The 25,062-nt window shown below is 40.4% G+C and overlaps 2 protein-coding genes across 3 annotated transcripts in view; one reads left to right on the top strand and one right to left on the bottom strand.

The window, feature by feature from the left end:
- Positions 1–52: 52 nt before the first annotated feature.
- LOC132826943 (electron transfer flavoprotein regulatory factor 1-like) lies at positions 53–5,995 on the bottom strand. Of its 2 annotated transcripts, none has more exons than XM_060843250.1 (3): positions 5,906–5,995; positions 2,450–2,531; positions 53–844 (listed from the first exon to the last, which is right to left on the bottom strand). In XM_060843250.1, exons 2-3 carry the CDS (start codon positions 2,492–2,494, stop codon positions 629–631), a joined length of 261 nt encoding a protein of 86 aa, XP_060699233.1. In that variant the 5' UTR covers positions 2,495–2,531; positions 5,906–5,995; the 3' UTR covers positions 53–628. The 2 variants fall into 2 exon arrangements, with proteins under 2 accessions (XP_060699233.1, XP_060699232.1); XM_060843249.1 differs by lacking the exon at positions 5,906–5,995 and adding an exon at positions 5,781–5,896.
- Positions 5,996–6,113: 118 nt separating this feature from the next.
- Positions 6,114–25,062, top strand: part of dnai7 (dynein axonemal intermediate chain 7) — an 84,334-nt gene continuing 65,385 nt past the window's right edge. Inside the window, exons 1-3 of the mRNA XM_060843073.1 lie at positions 6,114–6,188; positions 18,050–18,143; positions 22,935–23,047. Of these exons, the coding sequence (XP_060699056.1) occupies positions 6,186–6,188; positions 18,050–18,143; positions 22,935–23,047 (210 nt within the window). The 5' untranslated portion in view covers positions 6,114–6,185. The remainder of the gene's footprint in view (positions 6,189–18,049; positions 18,144–22,934; positions 23,048–25,062) is intronic.

The raw sequence follows: 25,062 nt of genomic DNA, 5'->3' as shown, positions 1-25,062 counted from the left end.
TACAGCTGTGAAGTTCTTAAATTTAAACTGCAAACTGATTTTTCAGCAGTGATTTGATATGTGTATCAAGCTTGTTACAAACACTCGAGGTAAAATAAAACACGCACTTCCTATATCAACCGCAAGCTTCTTCGCACCAGTGTTTTATTATCACTTACAATACATATTCCAGTTGCTTAAAACTGCAACTGTTGTATGGTGATTGGTTAGTATTTGCATTGTAATTAAGTGTTCATTTAATCAGACTTTAAAAGTCATTTACCTTTAAAATGAGAGCTGTATTTTTGATCATGGCACAATTAGACAGCAATAGTCTTGATCAAAGGCCAACATTATTAAATTAGTTTTGATTGACAGGTGTATCTATGATCAGGTTGCATGCAGATAATGCTAACATAGCAAGATCTGAATACTGAGCAGCATTAGTACTTGTATTCCAAAAATGTTTGAATTTTGAACGTTATAGCAATGGCTTCTTAAAAGTACCATTCTTAACTAACCAATTTTAAACACCGCATTGAGACAAGCAAATAGATGCAGAGAATTTGGCTGAATCCCAGAGATGTACTTGTATACAAATACACTGCATATCTTTAAATTGAGGTGTTAAAGTTGCCTCATCAAAAGATCATTCATTCTTCTCTTCATAATAACGTTGTTTCATAGCTCTGTATTTCCTAAGGTAATACAATGCCTCCAGTTCCTTTATCACAAATTCTCCTCGAGCTATTAATGCCTTGATTTGCTCAGGATCTGTAACATCTTTATTTTTAATGAAAGCTGCCTTAAGACGATCTCTGAAGTAGTCTTCTCCTTTTGGATATTCTTTGCCAAGGTACAGCAACTTTAAGATAAAATATTTATCTTTTAGTTTCAGGGAAATGCATTTAAGTTTTTAGGTTTAATTAAATACAATATTTTTTCAGTACATGCTGTTTGTGCTAGTTAAGGTATTTGTAGGCTCTGGTTTTCAAACCTAGGAGCACTTCCAAAAATTTGGAATGATCTGTTGTTTAAAATGAGGATTTCTGTTGATTAGTCCACTCTGGCCTACATAATTGGAACAACAGTCATAATATTTATGTTCATTTTTTTTTACAGAGGGATAAAAATGACTCAGCTTATGGTGACAATGATATTCTTTTATTTCTTTCTTATTCAGGCAAGTGGGATCTCCTGGATCAGTTTTAGTTCAACTTGAAATCTGAGATGAGTTGCCCAAATATATCTCTCTCTCTCTCTCTCTCTTCCTTTCCCCACCCCACCCCCACCCCCACCCCCCACCTTGACCTGTGATCTTCATGCTTTTTCCATCTCTTCCAGATGTGCCTTGTGAAACAGTTATTCCATTGTACCTAATGACAGTTTGGATGGAATAAGTTTTTCCTTTCTACCACTACTTAATTTCTTCACCTCCCTACTAACTATACCAGATTACATTGTTAGATATGCTGCAACATTTGAAACCCTGTTTTATCTGCCTATAATACAATGCTTCCAGCTTTGCCTCTTTAATTCCCTCTGTGTTCCTTAGTTGGCAGAAAAGCTTTCTGCTTTCTTGATCCTACTTCTTGGAACTTCTTCTCCTATCCTTATTCCTCTTATTTTCCTACCCTGCCCCCTGAAACATCTAATTGACTAAGGATGCTTTGTTAGAAGGTATGGGATAATTTGTGATTAAGTCAAAAGATAAAGATGGAAGACTAGCATATGTAGTGTTGAAGTGAAAATACCTTGTAACTAAGTTTATCCTCTATCATTGCCTTGTAAATATTCCCTACCATACATGACAACCCAGGGTTTTGTCAATGATTCTGGTATGGACATAGACTGCTTCATTGGTAATTTCTCAGATAATGGAGATGAACACAAACCATCAGCAGCCTGTCCTGTCATGGTAAAAGCAACTGAAGCCATTTGGATCTAGGATGCTGCTCTTTCTACATTTAATTTAAAATTGGTAACTACCTGCTACTTTACCTCTCATTCTAGTAGCTCAGGAGGAGAGAGATGGTATAGAATGTGATTATTGGAATGGCTGTCATTTTTTCCCTATAATTCTTCCAAAGTGTTGCAAATTCTGACTAGTCATGTATTAAAATCATTTTTCTATCCTTAGATGAAGTCTTTCCATTATGCAATGACAGTAGAAAATGAAGTTTTTTAAAGTCTAGTACTCAGTGACCCTTCCTCTAGGGTAGAATGTTTCAAATGCCCAGGTGTTACGACAAGTTTGCTTAAAGTAACAAAGATAATAATTTAAAATTAGAAACCCAATTGATTTTTGTACCCTGACCCAAGGAGATTTGAGGTTGATTTGTTATGTACTGAAGACAGCACACTGATTAACAAGTGGCCTGGAAATTTCTGGTCTTGCATGATTTACTACTTAAACTTTTTATAGTATTATGTTTAAGTTCAATGTTACAGCAGATGACCAGAAACTTACTTTTTTATACAGTTTTATTACTTCACTTCGTAAAGGATTTGCCATGTTCAAACAGAAGCTTTTCCATCCAGCTTTTCACTCTCTGCAAAAAAAAAATCTCAAACTTTGGCACATTAAATAGCAGTCTTGGCTTAGTGACTTGAAGGCTGGATTCAAGCCCAGCTGCAAGACTTGTGTACACAAGGTGAATTGTTATGATGCCATGGGACTATTTTAAGAATTCTCTGTACTAGTCAACAGAAGGTCATTAGTCTCCTTACTGACTCTAGAACCATTCAAACTGGTTGCTATAACTGTCCACAAAATAATTCAATTTTACCCATTGTTTACTGGCTAGAGAAGTCAGCCTATAAACCACAGGTTCTTTGCCACTAGTGAAACAAGTCACAATAGTTTCTTTCCAGTGCTCAATATCTAGAATTAAAAGGCATGGGTAGGATGTTGTTGGTTGAGTAGCAAAACTAAAGTTCCATTACTATTGGGAACTGCACTAATAATGCCCCATTCCCTAATTGGTTAACTTTTTATTAGACTGAAAACTGTGCTCTGTTCAACCTTGAAGGCCAATCAAACTGATGTTTGTATGTTAACTTATTGTTTACACACTTCAAAGTGACAGAACAAACATAACTAGATATTACTGATAATACAAGTGCTCACTGCTTTGTTATAAGTATTTCATAATGTGAATTTAGAAAGATTGCAGAGATGTACAGCATGGAAACAACACTATGGTCCAATGCGTCCATGCCAACCACTTATCCGAAGTTAACCTTGTCCCATTTGTCAGCATTTAGTCCTATTCACATATCCAGCCAGATGTCTTTCAAGTGATAATTGTACCAGTCTCCCTCTGGCAACTCATTCTATACACCCACCATCCTCTGCATAAAAAAGTTGATCCTTAGGACCCTTTTTAAAGTTTTTTTCCCCTCACACTAAACCAGTGCTCTCTACTTCTAGACAGCCACACCCCAGGGAAAAGACCATATCTATTTACCCTACCCATACCACAAACAAGAATTGTATCTGCTCAGAATGCACTTGCCTCTGCCTAATATTGACTGTCAGTCACCTGTTTCAGCCATCGCACTCTTCAGAGTCATAAGGATCCAGGCTCTTCTACAAAATGCTAATTGTCCAGTCCTGTACTAAGGGAGGACTGCATTGTTTTAGATGTGCTGGTATTTGAATGAGTTGTTGAACTGAGGACCTTATCAGCTTTTTTGGTGATTATAAAAAGCATTTAGTTAAATACAAATTTTTGTTTCCTGATGGCACAAAGCTTTGTTTTTCCACCTGTAGTATATAACCACTATCCAAAACACTATCAGAATGCTAGGAATTACATTGGTGTCTCACTGGGTAAACAAGAACAAAACTATCTAGTTTTTAAAAAATAACACCAGATTACAGTGCTACAGGTTTATCTGGAAGCACTAGCTTTCAGAGCAAGGGATGACCACCTGGTGAAGCAGTGCTGTGAAAGCCAGTGCTTCCAGATAAACCTGTTGGACAATAACCTGGTGTTGTAGGATTTTTAAACTTTGTACACTGCACCTCCAAATCAAAACAAGTGCAGTTTCCAACATCACCTCTAATCCCTGACAGTCCAGATTGTTTAAAAAAAGCACTAAGATGTTGTTTGCTGCATTTACACCCAGACTCTGTCACTAATGCTACACTTGAAGCAGCTGAAAGGGTTGGGGGAAAGAGACTGTCCCACACCTCCTGGAATATGCCTTTACAAAGGCATGGAGAAATATGCAGTGCTTCTTGTCAAGGTTTGTCCCAAGCAGCTCTGGGACAGAGGACTGTGCCTGGAGAACTAGCAACTCAGTGAAAAATGTTCTTTGATCGGCCTGAAACTTGTTGGTCCTCCAATGCAAACAGTTCAAATGTTGCATGTTCCAAGGTCCAGGACTACGTGTTGAGGGAAGTACTAAAGTTAGGGCAGTTGCTTCCAAGGCACAGTGAGGAGAAACCACCATTGAAGGCTTTTCTACCTATACAGCTTATTCAAGAATGGGTACCTAATAAAAACCCTGCTGATTCCTAAACAACAACTGATTCCAAACAGGCAGACAACACACCGAGAAACTCTAGCCACATTACCATACACCAAAGACATCTCTGAAATGACTACCAGACTACTCCAACCCCTTGGCATTATGGTAGTTCACAAAGCTACCAACACACTAAAACAGCAGCTGATGAACCTAAAGGACCCCATACAAACAACCAGAAAAATGCATGTTAATTCGTAAATTACATTTAAAGGACTGTAACAAACACTACATCAGACTGACAGGCAAAAAACTAGCCACCAAAATTCACAAACATCAACGAGCAACCAAGACATGACCCCATTATCACTTGTATCCTTATGTACAGATGAAGGAGGACACCACTTTGGCTGGAACAACACATCCATCCTAGGTCAGGCTAAACTGAGACACACACGGGAGTTCCTAGAGACCTAGCATTCTAACTGGTACTCCAATCAACAAACATTTTCTCAGAGTTTGGTAAATGGAGTCAAAGAGCTGGAAATGATATCACCCACCTTAAGAAACCAAGGTACATAAATAGAAAGCAGGACATAACACCAGCGCTTCACCAGAGGCTCACTGATAATGTTACCTAGTATGGTGACAAAACATCTGAAAACAAACCTTCCAGCTCACCAAGCAAACTTACAACCCATCTTTCTGCCAAAATAAGATCAGAGTCCATCCAGTTATCAAACCATTTCAGTACCTCAAATATATGTAAATATAGCTGAAAATGTGTTGCTGGTTAAAGCACAGCAGGCCAGGCAGCATCTCAGGAATAGGGAATTCGACGTTTCGAGCATAAGCCCTTCATCAGGAATCTCGAAACGTCGAATTCCTGTTCCTTGGATGCTGCCTGACCTGCTGTGCTTTAACCAGCAACACATTTTCAGCTCTGATCTCCAGCATCTGCAGACCTCATTTTTTACTATATGTAAATATAATCTTGTATAAGAAATGCCAAATTCCAGTGTACGTTTGTTATTCATGTGCACAGACACAGGAATGAGTCGCTGCTGCTCGGATGCTGCCTGACCTGCTGTGCTCCTCCAGCACCACTGACCCAGAACCTGGTATCCAGCATCTGCAGGCATTGTTTTTACCACAGAAATGCGTCAGTATCTGTACTTTTCTTGACTGAATAAAGTTATTTTTGCAACAAAAAAGATTCCAGACCCCTAATTCTGCCTGCGCCACCCCTCCAGTTGGTGGTTTTGCCCTATTTTGGAGACGTTCCCACCCCCCAGGCTTGCCCTGACTCCTCACTCCGACCCTACCTTGGGGTTCAGCCCCAGCTCACTACCCGCCAGGACAACCTTCACACCGACTCTCTCTCTCCTCCCCGCCCCCGTTACCGCCGGTGAGCGAGCCCCGATCACGATCAGGACCCCCGGGCCCTTACCCGCAGGCAGCAAACACCGTGATGGCGGTGGCGGGGGGATCGCTGCCGTAAACTGATCGCCGGCTCCCACCCCTGTCGCGAACCACGCCTTTGCGGCAGCGGCAAGGGGGCGTGCCGCGCTTGCGCCGTGAGGCCGGGCGCGTCTCCCAGCAACGGAGCCGCGGTAAACAAGCTTGTCCCTAGCAACGCGGCCTGCCCTTCTCCCCTCCCCCTGTGTCCGCAGATATAGCGGGCACTGTCTGTCTTTGTTGTAAACCAACTCCTGGAACAAGAAGCCACGATGGTGAGTTTAAGCAGGGAGGGACATGTTTTAATTTAAATATTATTATATGAATCATACTGTACGGGAGAGGCCCGTCGGCCCATCCAGTACCTGGCGACAAATGAAAACCGCTCTCAGTCTACAGCAGACCCACTTTCCAGCACCTGGCCCCATAGCGTTATCATATTTCAAGAGCTCATTTAAGTTCTTTTCAAAAGTTGTGAGGTTCCCTATTTTTTACTGCTCTCCTCCCCAGTTTCATGGCAACAACATAGTTTAATATCAGTATTACAACATAGTTTAATATCAGTATTACACCATGGTTCAATATCAGTATTACAACATAGTTTAATATCAGTATTACAACATGGTTCAATATCAGTATTACAACATGGTTCAATATCAGTATTACAACATGGTTTAATATCAGTATTACAACATGGTTTAATATCAGTATTACACCATGGTTCAATATCAGTATTACAACATGGTTTAATATCAATATTACAACATGGTTTAATATCAGTATTACACCATGGTTCAATATCAGTATTACAACATGGTTTAATATCAATATTACAACATGGTTTAATATCAGTACTGTAACGTAGTTTAATGTCAATATGTCAACATTGGTCTAACATATTAAAATTGTGACCTCCTGTCTTCTCACTACATCACACGTTTTAATATCATAACATACTTTAATAACAATAGTACAGCAGTTTGATATTAATTGTAAGAAATAGCTTAATATTAATATTGCGTTGGTTTAATACTACTTGTATAATGTAGATATATAGTGTACATATATTCCATGTCATATATTTCAATGATGAAGGGCTCTGGCCCGAAACGTCGAATTTTCTGTTCCTTGGATGCTGCCTAACCTGCTGTGCTTTAACCAGCAACACATTTTCAGCATATATTTCAATGAGTCTGGGTTGCTCAGGCAACACATGCATTTCCAAATATGTTATAGTCTCGAGCCAAATATAGCATGATAGAGGCTCCAACACTATTGCATGTTTGGCCAGGAATCTCTGTCACTCTTTTTGCCTGCCTCTAGCACACGTTGGAAGGATTTGCCAAGTTATGAACACAATTTCTGATTCAGGGGATGTTATTTCTATGATTTCCAGAAGGCTTTTGCTAAAATCCAGGAATTAGTTACAGCTGAAGATCACGGAAGTGAGGGCAAGCTGTTGACCCAGCTAGACAATTGGCTGAGCCACATGGGACAAGAGAGTGCGGAATAATGGTTACGTGTTGGTGGTGGCATATCACCAGACCTGTAATTCAGAGATCCAGGCAAATGCATTTGGGACATGGGTTCTCCAATCACCATTGAACATAGCAAAATTTCAATAACTTCAATTAGAACACTAATGATCACTTTGTAACTATTGTTGATTGTCAAAAAAAGATCTGGTTCACTAACTTCATTAGGAAAGGAAATATTTAGTCCTTCCCTGGTCTGTGGCTCCAGACCCACAGCTACATAGTTGATATTTATATATCCTGGTAAGGCAATTCAGTACAAGCGCAATCAGGAATGGGCAGTCATTACTGTTCCAGTGAACAGCACCCTATGTCCCCTGAACAAGTGCAAAGTAAGGCAGAATATTTGGATATGTGCTATGGACCCAAATGTTAATAACCTAACTAATAGGATTGGAGGCTACATATCTAAACCTACCAATGATAGAAATATGATGGATTTATAAGCAGAGTGGATAGAAGTATAAAATTACAATTGAATGAATGGCTAAAATTGTGGCAAATACATACCAATGTGAGAAAATATAAGATTGTCTAATTTGGTTTTAAAAAGGATAGAATAAGATAGTTTCCAAATGGCAAAAAGTTACAAGAAAGGAGATTGAAAGAACGTTTTTTTGGGGGGAGTGGGGGAGGAAAGGTGCAGAATCCATATACATGGGTAATTTAAATGGCATGTACAAGGACAGATAATAATCAAAAAGGTTCATGGAATTTTAGTCTTTACATCTGGAGGACTATGACATAAAGGGGCAGAATTCATGCTTCAGTTATACAATGCAATGTTCAGGCAACATATGAATCATTCTGGGCACCATGCCTTAGAAAGGAGATATTGATCATGAAGATGTGCAATGCTGATTGACCAGAATTACACCTGAATTCCAAGCATTGAATTGTGAAGAGATATCTGTCAAACTGGTGTTGCATTCCTTGGATTTTCAAAAATGCAGGGATTATTGACTTCAATTTTGGAACTATCAACGGGAACTGATAGGGTTGATGAGTCTAGTCTAAACAGATCTTTCAAGAGTGAAATTAGGAAACTCTTCTCAATAATAGTGGAAGCTTGGAACTGTGTAGCAATTGATGTGAAATGTAGTTCATTTTAAAACTGAGGGTGATAGGTTGCTGTTAAATTATGTAGGGAAAAGGATCATAAATGGAAGTAGGTCACATGATAGCCATAATTTCATTGTATGGCAGTATGGGCATAAAAGGCTAAATAACCTCCCTTTTAGCTGATGTGAATTTCTAGTTATGTACTGTACTCCTGCAGATTTTTGTTAAATAAGTGTAATGATCTTAAATGGTATGGACAATGAATTTAAGGTACAGATCTGTCACAAACTGTTTGAATGGTGGGCAGATACAAGGAGCTGAATATAATTCAGTCTGTGAGGCAGAGAATATGCAGTCACTGAATCAATCCGAACAGAACTACATTCCCAGAAACAATATACAGTAATATACTTTATACAGGAGAACAAGGTAACAAGGAGTATATTAAAGACTCTAGCTAGTGAAAGATTTCAAGCTGTTTTTCTACACCAATTAAACTTTGCACTAGTATTGACACTGTCTCTGGTCTTCACTTTTATTGCGTTCACCTTGACCCTGGCTGCCTTGAAAATCGCATTGACCATTTCCATCTAGAAGAACAAGGACAACAGATACATGGAAACACCACCACCTAAAGTTCCCTTCCAAGTCACTCAACATTGTGACTTGCAAATATATTGCTGTTCCTTCACTGTCACTGGGCCAAAATCCTGAAATTCCCTACCTCAGGGTATTGTGGGTCTACCTACAGCATGTGGACTGCACCGGCTCAAAAATGCAGCTCACTATTACCATCTCGAGCAACTAGGGACTGACAATATGTGCTGGCCAGCCAGCGACACCCACATCTCACAAACGAATTACAAACGCAGTTTTAAGATACGCCCATTATGTGTAGATGTGCTTGAAAAAAGTGTCATGCAACCTCTCACTACAATGCTCAAACATAAATACAGGCTTGAAATCTGAAATTGAAGCAGAAAATGTTGGAAACATTCAATAGATCAGGCAGCATCTGTACTGAAATAGAACTAACATTTCAGGTTGATGACCTTTTGTCCAAGCTGTTAAAAGTTTGATGTATAAAAGGTCCTAAGCATGTATTGATGCACAGAAAGGTTGAGGGACTGGAGATGATGAGATTGATAAAGAATATAATGATAAGTCTGGGAGAGCTTGGAGGGTGAGGTTTGATTAATTAACAAGGCAAATGATGGTGGTGTAAGGCAAAAGGAGATGGTAATGGGACATGCAAAAAAAGACTGTGAGGAAGTGTAAATATGGATAGCAGGATCACTGCCAAAGATGCTCGTACAAAGATGTGCAGGTTAGGTGGATTGGCCAAGCTAAATTGCCCATCGTCTCCAGGGATGCTCAGGGTAGGTGAGTTAGCCAAGGAAAATGTAGGGTTATATGAATGGGGTGGGTCAGTGTGGAATGAATGGGTTGAATGGCCTACTTCCACACTGTAGGGATTCTATGATTTTCTATGATCTGCGATAGTCTGCAAAAAATAGTAGCAAAAGTTAAGGTCTGAAATTGCTGGGTTGGGGGGGGGGGCACTTTGGAGGGTTGGTGTGGACCCATTGGGATGAATGGCCTGTTTCCACACTGCAGGGATTCTTACAAAAATGTTTAATGTGGAAGACTGTGAAGGGTCTCAACACTGGGGTCATGGCAGTTCTGTGGCCTATCTCTATTTATCATTCTTATCCCTATATTATTGAACAACTTTTAAGCACTAACCTATCATCTTCAGTTTTAAAATTAACTATTGACCGAGCATCAGTTGTTGGAGAGTTTAGTCAGGAAGTCGGTGAAGAGTTTTAACGCTGAGGCTTAACATTGAATTCAACAATTTCAGATCTTAACTCGCATGTGTACATTGTTTCAGACAACTGCTATCATGATTCTGTGAATACCAATCATTCTTACCCCAGACAAATTTTGTTAAATTCCACCTTCCGTCATTATCTAGTCATTTGATCTTTCCTGCCTTATATGTTATTACGAACCTTACCTTTTCTTTTTTTCTCTCCTCCTTTTCTGTGCCTTTATGCTTTCTTGACACCTAATAATTGAGAAACCTTTTCCAATTCTAATGTAATGCCATTGATCTACACAGAGTCTCATGTTTTTCGACTTTCACCTGCAGTATTTGGTTTGTTATTTGAATCCTGAGGCTACCAGCCATGAAATAGGAGCAGGAGTAAAGCCTCAACTTGTAATTCTGAGAATGACTCATTAATTTGAACCCTGTTGCCTGTCTTTTAAATCAAGCATGTTCCACACTTTCAAATTACCACCAACCCCAACGACCCATTATTTTGAGTAACAAGCTGTCCAGTAGTACCACATCTTTTGGAAAATATAAATATACTACTTTCACATGTTTCCCTTTACCTACCCTGCCAGAGACATCTTCAAAAAGACCATAAGACATAGCAACAGGTCATTCAGCCCACCTGAGTCCACTCTGCCATACAATATCATGACTGATCTGATAATCCTCCAATCCAGTTTTCTCCCTTTTCCCTGATTCTCTTAATAATTAAAAACCTATCCATCTCAGCCTTGAGTATAATTAATGGCCCAGCCTCTATAGTCCTCTGCTGTAAAGAAGTCCACACATTGTCCACCATCTGAGAAATTAAATTTTTCCTTATCTCTGCCTTAAAAGGTCGACCCATTATTCTGAGATTATATCTCTGATCCGAAACTCTCCCAAAGTAGAAAATAATCTTTTCACATCTACCTTGTTAAGCACCCTTAAAATCTTTTATGTTTCAATAAAGTCACCACTCATTCTTCTAAATTCCAATGAGTACAGACCCATTCTATTTAATCTCTCCTCATAAAACAGTCCCTCCATATTCAGGATCAGCCTAGTGAACCTTCTTCGGTCTGCCTTCAATGCCAGTATATCTTTCCTTAGGTAATGGGCCCAAGATTATTTACTGTTTTCCAGCTATAGTCTGACTAATGCTCTATTTTTGTACTTCTTCCTCTTTAAATAAAGACCAATTTTCAATTGCTTCCCTATTACCTACAGAACTTTTAAGTGAGATTTTTTGTGATTTAAGCATTGGGACTCCCATATCATTCTGTGCGGTAGCTTTTTTGCAGTCTTTCTCCATTTACATAACATCCAGCTCCCTTATCCTTTCTGCCAAACTGCATAATGTCACATTTTTGCACATTATATTCTAGCTGCCAAATGTTTGCCTACTCGATTGAGCTGTCTATGTCATGTGTAACTGTAGTTCTACCATATCAAATGCTGCTGTCTCATTAGATTAGATTAGATTACTTACAGTGTGGGAACAGGCCCTTCGGCCCAACAAGTCCACACCAACCCGCCACCCACCCAGACCAATTCCCCTACATTTACCCTTTCACCTAACACTATGGGTAATTTAGCATGGCCAATTCACCTAATCTGCACATTTTTGGAATGTAGGAGGAAACCGGAGCACCCAGAGGAAACCCACGTAGACATGGGGAGAATGTGCAAACTCCACACAGTCAGTCGCCTGAGACAGGAATTGAACCGGGTGAGGCGGCAGTGCTAACCACTGTGCCACCGTGCCATGAGACAACTGATTGTGGTTTAACCTGAGGCTTACCATGCCTCAGTAAAGAAGAAGGGTCCTTCATGGTAACCTCAGCTGATAGTTTCTTTGTGTCATCCTCATGACTTGCCTTCTCACCTACTTTTGTGTCATCCACTAACTTGGCTATTGTGCATTCATTCTCAAAACCCAAGTCACTAATATATATTGCAATTAATTCTAATCCATGTGGTACACTAACCAGTTACAAGTTGCCACCCTGAAAATGGCTCCCTGTCTTTAATTAGTTAACCAATCCTCTATCCATTTTAATAGATTACCTCCAACACCATAGGCTCTTATCGTATTAAGTAGCCTCATACATGACACTTATCTAATGCCTTCTGAAAATCCAAACATCCACTGCTTTCTATTTTATCCAGCTTATTACCTCAAGGAATTCTAATAAATTTGTCAGACATGATTTCCACTTTGTGAAGCCATACTGACTCTGCTTGATCACATTATGTATTTCTAAATGCTATTTAGAGTCTTTTATAATAGACTAACATTTTCCCAATAATATACATTGAGCTGACTGGCCTATAATTATATTTTTGTCTCCTTCCCCTTTTAAATAAAGGTGTTACCATTATTTTCCAATTTACCAATCCATACGATATTTCCAAAATCCTGGAAGATTATTACCAGTGTATTCACTATCTCTGTAGCTACATCCTTTAATATCCTAGGATACATCCCACCAAGTCTTTAACCCTTTAGCTTCCCCAGCACTTTTTTCTTTAGTGACAGTTACTGTATATTTTTCCTTTCCTCCTTTTGTCTCTTGATCATTTAGTAATTTTGGCATGCTATTCATGACTTCTACTGTGATGACTGATGGAAAGTATTTATTCGGTTTCTGTGCCATAGGAGACAGTGAGGACCACAGATACTGGAGGGTCAGAGTCGATAAAAATGTGGCATTGGAAAAAATACAGCAAGTCAGGCAGCATTCAAGGAGCAGGAGAGTTGATGTTTTGGGCATGACCTTTCATCAGGTCTAGGGATGGGGAAGGGGGCTGAGAAATAGCTGAGGGGAGGTGAGGTGGGGTTAGGGGAAAGGTAGGTGGAATTGCAATAAGTGGGTGCAGGTAGGATGTGATTGTGATAGGTCTTTAGGAAGTGTGAAGCAGATAGTTGGGAAGGAAGATGGAGAGGTAGGTTAGGTCAAGAGGGCGGTGCTGAGTTGGAGGATGGGATCTGGGATGTGGTGAAAGGAGGGGAGATTTGGAAACTGATGAAATCTATGTTGAGGCAATGTGGTTGTTGGCTCTCAAGGTGTTCTTCCTCCAGTTTGCAGGAGGCCTTGTTTAGGCAATGGAAGAGTCCCAGTTTGGACGTGTTCAAGGAGAAATGATAGAGGGAGTTGCAGTGGATGTTCACCGGCAGATGGGATTGATTGATGCACACAGACTAGAGATGTTCCCTGAACCGTTCCGCGAGTTTGCGCTCAGACTTTCCAATGTAGAGGAGATCACAACCTTATCACCTCAGGTGATCTCCCATCCACAGCCTCCAACCTAGTAGCTCCCCAACCCTGCACCACCCAGTTCTATCTCTTACCCAAAATCCACAAGCCTGACTGCCCCGGTTGACCAATTGTCTCTGCCTGTTCCTGCCCCACTGAACCCATTTCCACTTATCTCGACCCTGTCCTGTCCTCCTTCGTCCAGGAACTCCTCACACACATTCAAAACACCACCTACACCCTTCACCGCCTCCATGATGTCTGATTCCCTGGCCCCCAACACTTCACCTTCACCATGGTCTTCCCGTCCCTCTACACCTGTATCCCCCATGAGGAAAGCCTAAAAGCCCTTTATTTCTTTCTTTCCCACCGACCCAAACAGTCCCCCTCCACTGACATTCTCATTCGATTGGCAAAACTGATCTTTAACCTAAACAACTTTTCCTTTGAATCCTCCCACTTCCTACAAACCAGTGGGGTGGCTATGGGTACCCACATGGGTCTTAGCTATACCTGCCTCTTCCTAAGATACATGGAACAGTCTCTCTTCCACAGCTATATCACCTTTTCTTCTGCTACATCGATGACTGTATCTGCACTGCCTTGTGTTCCCACAAAGAGCTTGAAGAGTTCATCCACTACACCAACATCTTCCACTCAAATTCAGCTGGACCATCTCTGACACCTCTCTCCCCTTCCTGGGCCTCTCCTCCTCTGTCTTTAGTGACTGACTAACCCACCAACTTCCACAGCCACCTTGAGTACACTTCCTCCACTCTCCCTCCTGTAAAAACACAATCCCCCACGCCCAATTCCTCTGCCTCCAGCGTATCTGCTCCCAGGATGATTATTTTCACTGCAGGACATCCCAGATATCCTCCTACTTCAAGGACTGTAATTTTCCCTTCCATGTGATGCCAAAGATAGAATCTGTCTGGTCCTCACATTCCACCCCACTAATCTCCAAATTCAGCGCATCATCCTCCCATTTTCACCACTACAGTCAGATCCCATCACCAAATATATATTTCCCTCCCCATCCTAATTGGTACTCCATAGGGACTGTTCCCTCTGCGACTCCCTCATTAGGTCCACCCACACTCGCCACCAACCCCTTCTCCCTAATTGGTATCGTTCCCTGCTGCTGCAACACATGCAAAATTTATGCCCACACCTCCCCCATCACCTCCATCCAAGGCCCCAAAGGATCATTCCAAATCCTGCAGAGATTTACTCGAACCTCACTTATTGCACCGTTGCTCTCGATCTGGTCTCCCCTACATCGGCGAGATGAAGTGCAAACTTGCAAAATGGTTCAGGGAACATCCCTAGTCTGTACGCACCAACTAACCCTGTCTGGTGGCCATCCACTTCAACTCCCCTCCCACTTTCCCTGATGACATGTCCGTTCTGGACCTCCTCCACTGCATAAACAAGGCCATCCGCAAACTGGAGGAGGAACATCTTCTGCCTTGAGAACCTACAACCACATGGCCTCAACACTGAATTCACCAGTTTCCAAATCTCTCTCCCCCCCCCCCCCCCCCACCCAGATCTAATCCTCCACCAGCACCATCCTCTTGTTCCACCTACCTATCCATCTTCCTTTCCACTTATCCACTCCACACTTCCTACTGACCTATCACAATCACCTCCTACCTGCACCCACTTATCGCCATTCCACCTACCTTTCCCCTAACTCCACTCCCCATTTCTCAGCCCCCTTCCCCATCTCCAGTCCTGATGAAGGGTCATGTCCAAAACATCGACTCTCCTGCTCCTTGGATGCTGCCTGACTTGTTGTGCTTTTTCCAGCATGACACTTTATCAACCCCATTGTTATTTCCCCTGCCTTGTTTTCTAAAGGGTCCATATTAACTTTGGCCTCTTTGTACCTTCTTATATACTTTAAGAAGTTATTGCTGTAGGTTTGATATTACTTGCAAGTTTAACTTCTCCCTCTTTAATATTTTTGCTGACATTTAAAACTTTCCCAATTCTGTGTCTTACCACTAATCTTTGCTACGTTGTATGTTTTTCTTTCAATCTGATACTATTCTCAACTTTCCTAGTTAACCATAGGTGGCTTATCTCCTTCCTAGAATTGGAAAAAAAACATTCTAATTGGTTTGACAAACAGGATTTTCCTAATTTCTTGAACAATATTTATTCCTTAATAAATGTTACAGAAACTGCTTTTCATTGTTCCTTGTGGGACCTTGCTGTGTGAAAGTTTCTCGATATCATGGCAGTGATTATTTCATTGTATGTAAAGCACATACTGAGTTTGTGAAAGTTGCTATATAAGTGCAATTTAATTTTAATTTTTTTCCCAATTACGCAGTAGGGTACGCAGGTTGAATGATCTCAACTGTTCTAAATTCTTGAAAAAGAATAATTGAAAGATGTTGCAGTATTCATCATTTGCTTCTTATTAGATATATTCTTAATATAAAAGTTAAATGAAATCCAGTTTTCAAAAATTACAGTCTTCAGTATACATATTGAAAGCACTTCATGACAACAGAATGAATAAGTGGACTAGTCTTTGCTGGGATGTTTTTGACTGAACAGACAGCTCCATTCTTTTTATAAATTCCTTTGCTTAAAAGAATGCTGTTGAAGAGAAAATGTTTTATTTTAATGGTTGGTAAACCAGACTACAGACTGCTGATTTAAAATCGTGTTTTAGGCTCCATTTATACTGCTGTTGTTTTGCATCCCTGCAACATTGTTTTTGGTGTACATCAACACATAAAGTGATAATTGAATAATGATGAGTGTAACACAAACCAAAGAACTGAGGTATGAGGTCTCATGTATTAAGGCATCACCTTCTCCTGGTATCAATCACACTGCAGTATAAATCCAGTCTTATAAACTTGTTTAGTTTTGTCTTTTCTATGTATACAGGTTTAGAGCTTGAGAAACTTTTAAACTATTCTGATTCTTTTCAAAATATCTCACAAATTCTCTTTTCTTCTCTTTATGGTGCCAGCCGCCAAAGCAAAGAAGGAAACAAATGGTATGACAACAGGCAGGTATAGTGGTAGTGTGTTGAAAAAACATTAGCGATTTAGACTTTTTTTAGTACAGCTGTCAGATTCTCACATTTACGTTTACCAGGCATGTGTGCATGTGAGGAGGTGAGAAGCTGCATTTTGGAAAGAATGGCATTAATAAAAGCTGTTAACTATACTAATGTTGGAAAATGAAAGGTTCTAACTCTCCATTAATTTTGCAATGTCTTATGAGTTAGAAGTACCAGAATCTTTTTGTGAAAGAATTTGTTTACGCTGATATTAATCTCAACTCCTCCAGGATTACACCGCTTTCTTAATAAAATAGATCACTTTTGAGTCACCAGATTAGATGGCAGTAGGTGATGCCCATTGATCATCACTGGCAGCCATTCAATCAATCTGCATGAGCAAAACTGCATTGCTATTTCAAAGTGACTGCTTTTTATCTTTAGTTATGTACTTTTTACAGTGTCCTTATTTGTAGTTGGCTTCATTCATGCTAAACATAGAAGAGTGAAAGATTTCCTTGTATGGGTAGTCCCTTTTTTCAAGATGCTACTTTTGTAAAGAGTATTCCAAAACAAAATTGTTCTTCATTTTTCTTTATAAGCAGTATGGCTGGAGTTAAACAAATGCGGGTAAGGAATTGAATATTGAATCAATGAACAACAGTTGGCATCCTGAAAGATTGTGATGATGAGTAGAGAACAATTCTATCAACAAGGGAATGAGATGGAGTTTTTGTGCTGGTTCAAAGATACTGAAGGGTGACACTCATTTATCCCCCAGGTGGCCAGCACAACACAGGATGTTGCACATGGCCTGCAAACTTTTGTAGCATAATCATATAAGTATATTTCCCATAATTGGGATTGTTTGCCCTGTTCATATTGATAATCATTCTGGAATTTGAGCACGGAGTGCAGTGCTAAAATTATGTAAGTTAGGTAAAACTTCAATTTTCTGCTAATGAAATCTTATTTTCCTATGTAGAATGTGTTTAAAATATTCCTCCTAATATAAATCTGCTAGCAAACATATTTCACCATATATTTAGAATTTCAATCATTTAAAAGTCTAGTGGAATGTTACACATATGTACAAATGTATAATACAATGATTTTCCTTTTAGATCACAGGAAATGTCTCCAGACATTGTAGTTATTTCCTAATCCTTAGAACAGAAAGAGGGTACTCTTGGGGTGTAAGTTTTGTGGGACCTAAAGAAAGGAAAATTTAGCGATTAATGTGACTTTTGTATCACATTCCACCCAGTTTTAAACCAAATTCTAAATGTCAAAATATGAAGTTTAGAAGGTTTTTATTGTGTTTCTGTACTGTTGTTGTACCAAACACACATTTTGTCTGAGAGATTACTGTTTTGACTTTCAATTGTATAAAACATATGTTCTGTTGGCATATATTTCTTTCAAGTCCTCCATTATGAGCTCGGCTAAGGGTCAAAGACTTACCAGATCTGAAGAAAAACTCCTCAGACAAGAGGAAGAGAGGAAACGCTTGGAAGAGGGTAAAGCTCCTTTTGTTTTTAGTTAATTATTGTGTTGTCAGCTTCAAATGGCAAGGTTGGTATTTTTTTGCTTAAACCTAGTTGGCCTGAGAAAGATGTTGCAGGGCCTTTATCTTGGAATAATTTTCTGAGACATCTGAGTGACTTGCATGACTACAGCAGAAGACAGTTAAAACTCACCAAATCTGAAGTGAGAGTGGAGTCACATAGAGACCAGATTGGCTAAGTAGGTCAGGTTTCCTTCCCTAAAGGACATCAGTGAATCAATATTTGGTTCTTCATAACAAAATTATAGTTTGATGGATGCTTTTTATGTTTAAAATCAATTGTGAATTTCTATCATATTGTTATTGTGCACATCCCAAAAACAAATGAGAACATCAGTGCAATTTAGACAAGGAAAGCTTTGAGTAATGTCGGAAGAAAAATACCCAACAGAAACCCTCAAAACGATGCCTTCAAAATTCACCGATATATATTTTTGCTGGCCTGGTGAAATGCACATCTGTATACAGCTCTGTCCTGATACCTATCTGTGGGTTAAGGAATTTGTGTCATTTCCGCAAAAATTCTGGTACTTCCTGGTGCCATTTGGACAACTGGCCACAAGGTTAAGTCATGGCACCAGGTGGCAGGTTGTTGGCCTGATCTCATCCATATTTTAGTGGTTATAAACAATTTGGAGTCATTTGTTGAACAGTCCCAATAATAATAGAATTGAAAGTAAATTTGCCCATCTGGTAAGCAACTGATCTCCTGACATATTCTGGTAGGAGGGAAAAAATGCTGGCAGATGAATGCCATCATATTTTCTCTTATAAGTTATGTTAGTTGAAAATAAAATCAGATCCTGGTTCGAATCCAGTTGAGATTCAATATTATGACACAAAAACTGATAGCCAGATCAAATCAGATTCCCCACTCCACAGTAAAACTGAAACATTCAACGATTGTCAAAATTGATCCTAATCAGACTTTGTGAATAACTGACACCAAACACCAAGTCTATAGCCTAAACAAAAGAATTAACAATTTCTGATTAATTTAATAGCTTTAGCTGAACAAAGTTAAATAACAAGATAATCTAATTAATGTCTATGATTTAAACCTGATCTTCTTTGATCGAAGCCCTCATTCACACATAGACACACAGGTAGACCGAATTATGGGATACATTTGAAATATGGACGACATGATGGCTCAGTGGTTAGCACTGCTATCTCTCAGCGCTAGGGACCCAGGTTTGATTCCAGCCTTGGGCGACTGTCTATGTGGAGTTTGCACATTCTCCCTGTGTCTGCGTGGATTTCGTCTGCATGCTCCAGTTTCATCCCACAATCCAAACATATGCAGGTTATGTAAGTTGGCCATGCTAAATTGCTCATAGTGTCCAGGGATATGTAGGTTAGATGCATTAGTCAGGGGTAAATGTATTGTAATAGGATAGGGGAATATGTCTGGGTAGGTTAATCTTTGGAGGATCTGTGCAGACTTGTTGGACTGAAGGGCCTGTTTTCATTCTGTAGAGATTCTATGATTTAAAGAAAAATAGTTGTAATTGGCTTGTTTCAATAAACTTTTTCCACGTTGCGTAGAATCACAGCCATATAGAATTGTATCTTGCTTGATTTCTGAAGATGTCAATCAATGCAAATAGCAACATGGCCCAGACAATCACAAAGGCCAACCTCCCATCTATAGAATCCATCTACCAGGCCTGCTGTCAGGGAAGGGCCGCCAGCATTCTCAAAGATCCACCCCATCCTGGCAATGTTTTTCTACAACCTCTACCATCGGGGAGAAGGTATAGAAGCCTGAACACATGCACCAGCTGGTTTCGAAAGTTTCTAACCTACTGTTGTTAGAATACTGAATGGACTCAAAAACTCTTTACATTCACCTATACCTGTGTTTTTGTTTTTGCAGCTGTTTACTTATTTATGTATCTATGCTATTTAACTCTGTGATCTGTCCATGTTGCTTGTAAGACAAAGCTTTTCACTGTCCCTTGGTACATGTGACAATAAATTCAATTCAGTTCTAGTAGGCTCCAAAGAATATACATTGAATTCTTATAACTAAAGTTCTTCAAACTTTCAATAAGATGATAATGGGAGGATAACCAGGGAACAAATAAACCTCTGTCCTACAGTCTTTACAGCTACAACCCTCCTGTCCAAAAGGTACTGTTGAGAGTCAGTTCAAACTTTGCTTTCTCTTTCAGTTTTCTAACATTCTGTTTGTTAGACTGATTGGCATCAGCCATGCTGTGATGGCCATTGTTTACATCCAAACATCTGCTAACACTTGAGCTTAATGCATCTCCAGAACCAAAATGCCTAGTGCTCCTTGAACAAAAAGCAACCTGCAATTAATTTTTAAGGGCAAAAGTGAGGACTGCAGATGCTGGAGATTAGAGTCTAGATTAGAGTGGTGCTGGAAAAGCACAGCAAGTCAGGCAGCATCCGAGGAGCAGGAAAATGACTTTTTGGGCAAGAGCCCTTCACAACTAATTTTTAAATCATGTTCAAAGTTTGTGAGAAGATTTGTAGCTCGGGTGCTCGTTATTGTGGTTCTGTTCGCTGAGCTGGGAATTTGTGTTGCAGACGTTTCGTCCCCTGTCTGGGTGACATCCTCAGTGCTTAGGAGCCTCCTGTGAAGCGCTTCTGTGATGTTTCCTCCAGCATTTATAGTGGTTTGTCTCTGCCTCTTCCGGTTGTCAGTTCCAGCTGTCATTTGCAGTGGCCGATATATTGGGTCCAGGTCGATGTGCTTATTGATTGAATCTGTGGATAAGTGCCATGCCTCTAGGAATTCCCTGGCTGTTCTCTGTTTGACTTGTCCTATAATAGTAGTGTTGGCCCAGTCAAACTCATGTTGCTTGTCATCTGCATGTGTGGCTACTAAGAATAGCTGGTTGTGTCGTTTCGTGGCTAGTTGGCGTTCATGGATGCGGGTTGTTAGCTGTCTTCCTGTTTGTCCTATGTAGTGTTTTGTGCAGTCCTTGCATGGGACTTTGTACACTACGCTGGTTTTGCTCATGCTGGGTATCGGGTCCTTTGTTCTGGTGAGTTGTTGTCTGAGAGTGGCTGTTGGTTTGTGTGCTGTTATGGGTCCTAGTGGTCACAGTAGTCTGGCTGTCAGTTCGGAAATGCTCTTGGTGTATGGTAGTGTGGCTAATCCTTTGTGTTGAGGCATGTCCTCATTCCGTTGTCTTTCCCTTAGGCATCTGTTGATGAAATTGCGCCGGTATCCGTTTTTGGCGAATACATTGTACAACACACTGCAGTACACCAGAACTGCAAAAAGAGGAAGAAGAACACCTATACAATGTATTTGCCAAAAACGGATACCCGTGCAATTTCATCAACAGATGCCTAAGGGAAAGACAACAGAATGAGGACATGCTGCAACCCAAAGTACTAGCCACACTACCATACGTCAGGAGCATTTCCGAACTGACAGCCAGACTGCTGCGACCACTAGGACTCATAACAGCACACAAACCAACATCCACTCTCAGACAACAACTCACCAGAACAAAGGACCCGATACCCAGCATGAGCAAAACCAATGTAGTGTACAAAATCCCATGCAAGGACTGCACAAAACACTACATAGGACAAACAGGAAGACAGCTAATGATCCGTATCCATGAACACCAACTAGCCACGAAACGACACGACCAGCTATCCTTAGTAGCCACACATGCAGATGACAAGCAACATGAGTTCGACTGGGACACTACAATTATAGGACAAGCCAAACAGAGAACAGCCAGGGAATTCCTAGAGGCATGGCACTCATCCACAGATTCTATCAATAAGCACATCAACCTGGACCCAATATACCGACCACTGCAGCGGATAGCTGGAACTGACAACCGGAAGCGGCAGAGACAAACCACTATAAATGCCGGAGGAAATATCACAGAAGCGCTTCACAGGAGGCTCCCAAGCACTGGGGATGTCACCTAGACAGGGGACGAAACGTCTGCAACACAAATTCCCAGCTCTGCCAACAGAACCACAACAACATTTTAAGTCATGTCCTTCAAACAAATATCATTTGTCTTGTTCCTTTTTTTAAAAGAACAAAACAAGTGACCTTTGGACTGCTCATAATCCAAAGGTCACTTTCAATTCATAGCTCACAGTTCCAATAAAAAATTAAAAGTAAAGGTCTCAACATTAGCCAGCCTTTTGAAACCAACAAAATATGAAGTGAAAGTAAGGCTTGCAGTTAAGTGTCGTTTTATTGGAACCCAGTTTTCTAAATTATTTCTTTGAATGTGGATCTTTCTGGCAAGCTACATCAATCCTTAGTTGTCCTGGAGAAGGTACTGATAACCTACCTTCTTGAACCAATATTCTGTTGCAGTTTGGTACAGCTGATTACCACACAGGCATGATTTGTTTTGGCCAGGTGTCTGAGCCCCTGTCTCAACGATCCCAACAATAGGATGTTGGTTGAAGCCATGCTGGAAATAGGGTGGCAAGTTATTTGGCTACATGTGCTGGCTTTAATGACTTCTGCCTTCATGCCTCCAAATTGAAAGCAACCACATCAGAGGTCACATGAGTATGGCAATCCACAGTGTACAAACTACAAAAATGCATTCCTCCAGACAACCTTGTTCATCCCAAAAAACTAACCTGGATTTAGTTAGAGAGCAATGAAGGTGTTCGTGTAAATTGAAAGGAGTGAAACAAATCTAAAATGCTCACGTCACTGTTGAGAGAAGAGCTTTATATTCCCTGCAAGAACTAACAAACGTTTCATATGTGACAGAGGAAATAAGGCTGGCAGCTGAACGTGTGGAGCGAGAGAGACTTGAGAAACTGAGACTTGAAGAAGAAGAGAGGGCAAGAATTGCAGCAGCGGTTAGTATGCTTTCACTGAGAGTACTCAGCGTCTCAATCGAATGAAGAGTTGAGCGTTTGAAATTAGCCTGAAGTCAATGGAAATGAAAGTGGTATGTGGGGTATTGTGGGAGAGAGGAGTGAAGTGGTGTGAAATAGGCTGCCAATTCATTATCCCTTGATTTGCCCTAAACATTACGCCACAGAGCACTGTTGCATGAGCTGTGATTTAAGTTCTCAAGCATCTCAAGTTCTAAAACTCCTTGACTGTGATAGGAAGCATACAGCCAAAGTATGTCACTTCCATAATAAGATAATAAATCAAAGAACTGCGATGCTGGAAGTCTGACTCAAAAACACAAATTGCTGGAGAAACTCTGCAGGTCTGGCAATATCTGTGGAAATAAAACACAAAACTGTTCTGAAGAAGGGCCACCAGACTCAAAGTGTTAATTCTGTTTTTTCCCCACAGATGCTGAGTTTCTCCAGCAATGTCAGTTTTTGATTCACCTCCATGATGTTTTGTATCTAAATTTGTGACATTTACATCTACAATAAAATATTTCATGTAGCCTTTCAACTACAACTTGTATTTATTTGGTATTTTAAATATAGTTTAGAAAAAAATCGCAAAGTACTTCACAAAGTTTGACACTGAACCAGTTAAGGGAATATTAGGACAGGTGACCAAAACCTTGATCGAGAAGCTGGTTTTAATCAGTGTCTTAAAGGAGGTGAGAGGGAGACAGCATTAAGGAGGGAAATACAGAGATTTAAAGCCTGGACAGCTGAAAGCACCGCTGCCAATAGCATTGCAGTGGAAATCAGAGGGGCATTTAGGCCAGAATTGGAGGTGATTTATGTGGATTGCAGGGATGGAAAAGGTTACAGAGTTAGCAGTCATAGCAACTCAGAGTCACAAGATATACACATTGGGAACAGACCCTTCGGTCCAACTCGTCCGTGCTGACCAGATGTCCTAACCTAATTTCGTCTCATCTGGCAGCACTTGGCCCGTATCACTCTAAACCCTTTCTTTTCATATATTCAACCAGATGCCTTTTAAATATTGTAATTGTTCCAGCCTCCACCACTTCCTCTGGCAGCTCATTACACACACACACACACACACACACACACACACACACACACACACACACCCCTGCATGAAAAGATTGCCCCTTAGGTCCCTTTTAAATTTTCTCTGCCATCACAAGTTTTCTCCTCAACCTATGCCCTCTAGTTCTGGACTCCCCAGGGTGAAGACCTTGATTATTTACCCCTAATTATCCCATGCCCCTCATGATTTTATAACTCCTGTCACTCAGGAAGCCCTCCAATAACTTGCCCACCACCGACACCAGGCTCACCTATACATAGTTCCCTGGCTTTTCCTTACCTTTCTTAAATAGTGGCACCACTTTAGCCAACCTCCAGTCTGGCACCTCACCTGTGACTATCGATGATACAAATATCTCAGCAAGGGGCCCAGCAATCAGTTCCCTAGCTTCCCACAGAGTTCTAGAGTACATATGATCAGGTCCTGGGGAGTTATCCACTTTTTTGCATTTTAAGATATCCAGCACCTCCTCTCGTATAAAATGGACATTTTTCAAGATGTCACCGTCTATTTCCCCATATTCTATATCTTCCATGTCCTTTTTGATTCCATGCTGATTCTCCGACAAACTGAAATTTTAAAAAGTGATCAGTTACCCTATCCTTGATTATAGACTTCAACAATTTCCCCACCACAGATGTTAGGCTAACTAGTCTGTAATTCCCTGCTTTCCTTCTGTCACCCTCCTGAAAGAGCAGAAAGATAGGAGTAAATTTCCAATTGAGAGGTGCAACTCCGGAATAAAGGGAAGTCTGAAGAATTATGATTAGGACATCGGCAATATGCTCTGCTACTTCCTTTAACACCTGTGGATGAAAGCCATCAGGTCCTAGGGATTTTTCACTTTTTGTTCCATTAATTTCCACATTATTGATTATTTACTTACGCTAATTTTATTTAGACCCTGTCCCTGATCCTCTGTTAATTTCCTTGCGAC

The sequence above is a fragment of the Hemiscyllium ocellatum genome, chromosome 23, assembly GCF_020745735.1.
Source record: "Hemiscyllium ocellatum isolate sHemOce1 chromosome 23, sHemOce1.pat.X.cur, whole genome shotgun sequence".
Lineage (NCBI taxonomy): Eukaryota > Metazoa > Chordata > Chondrichthyes > Orectolobiformes > Hemiscylliidae > Hemiscyllium > Hemiscyllium ocellatum.
This window is presented reverse-complemented; position numbering and strand designations above follow the sequence as displayed.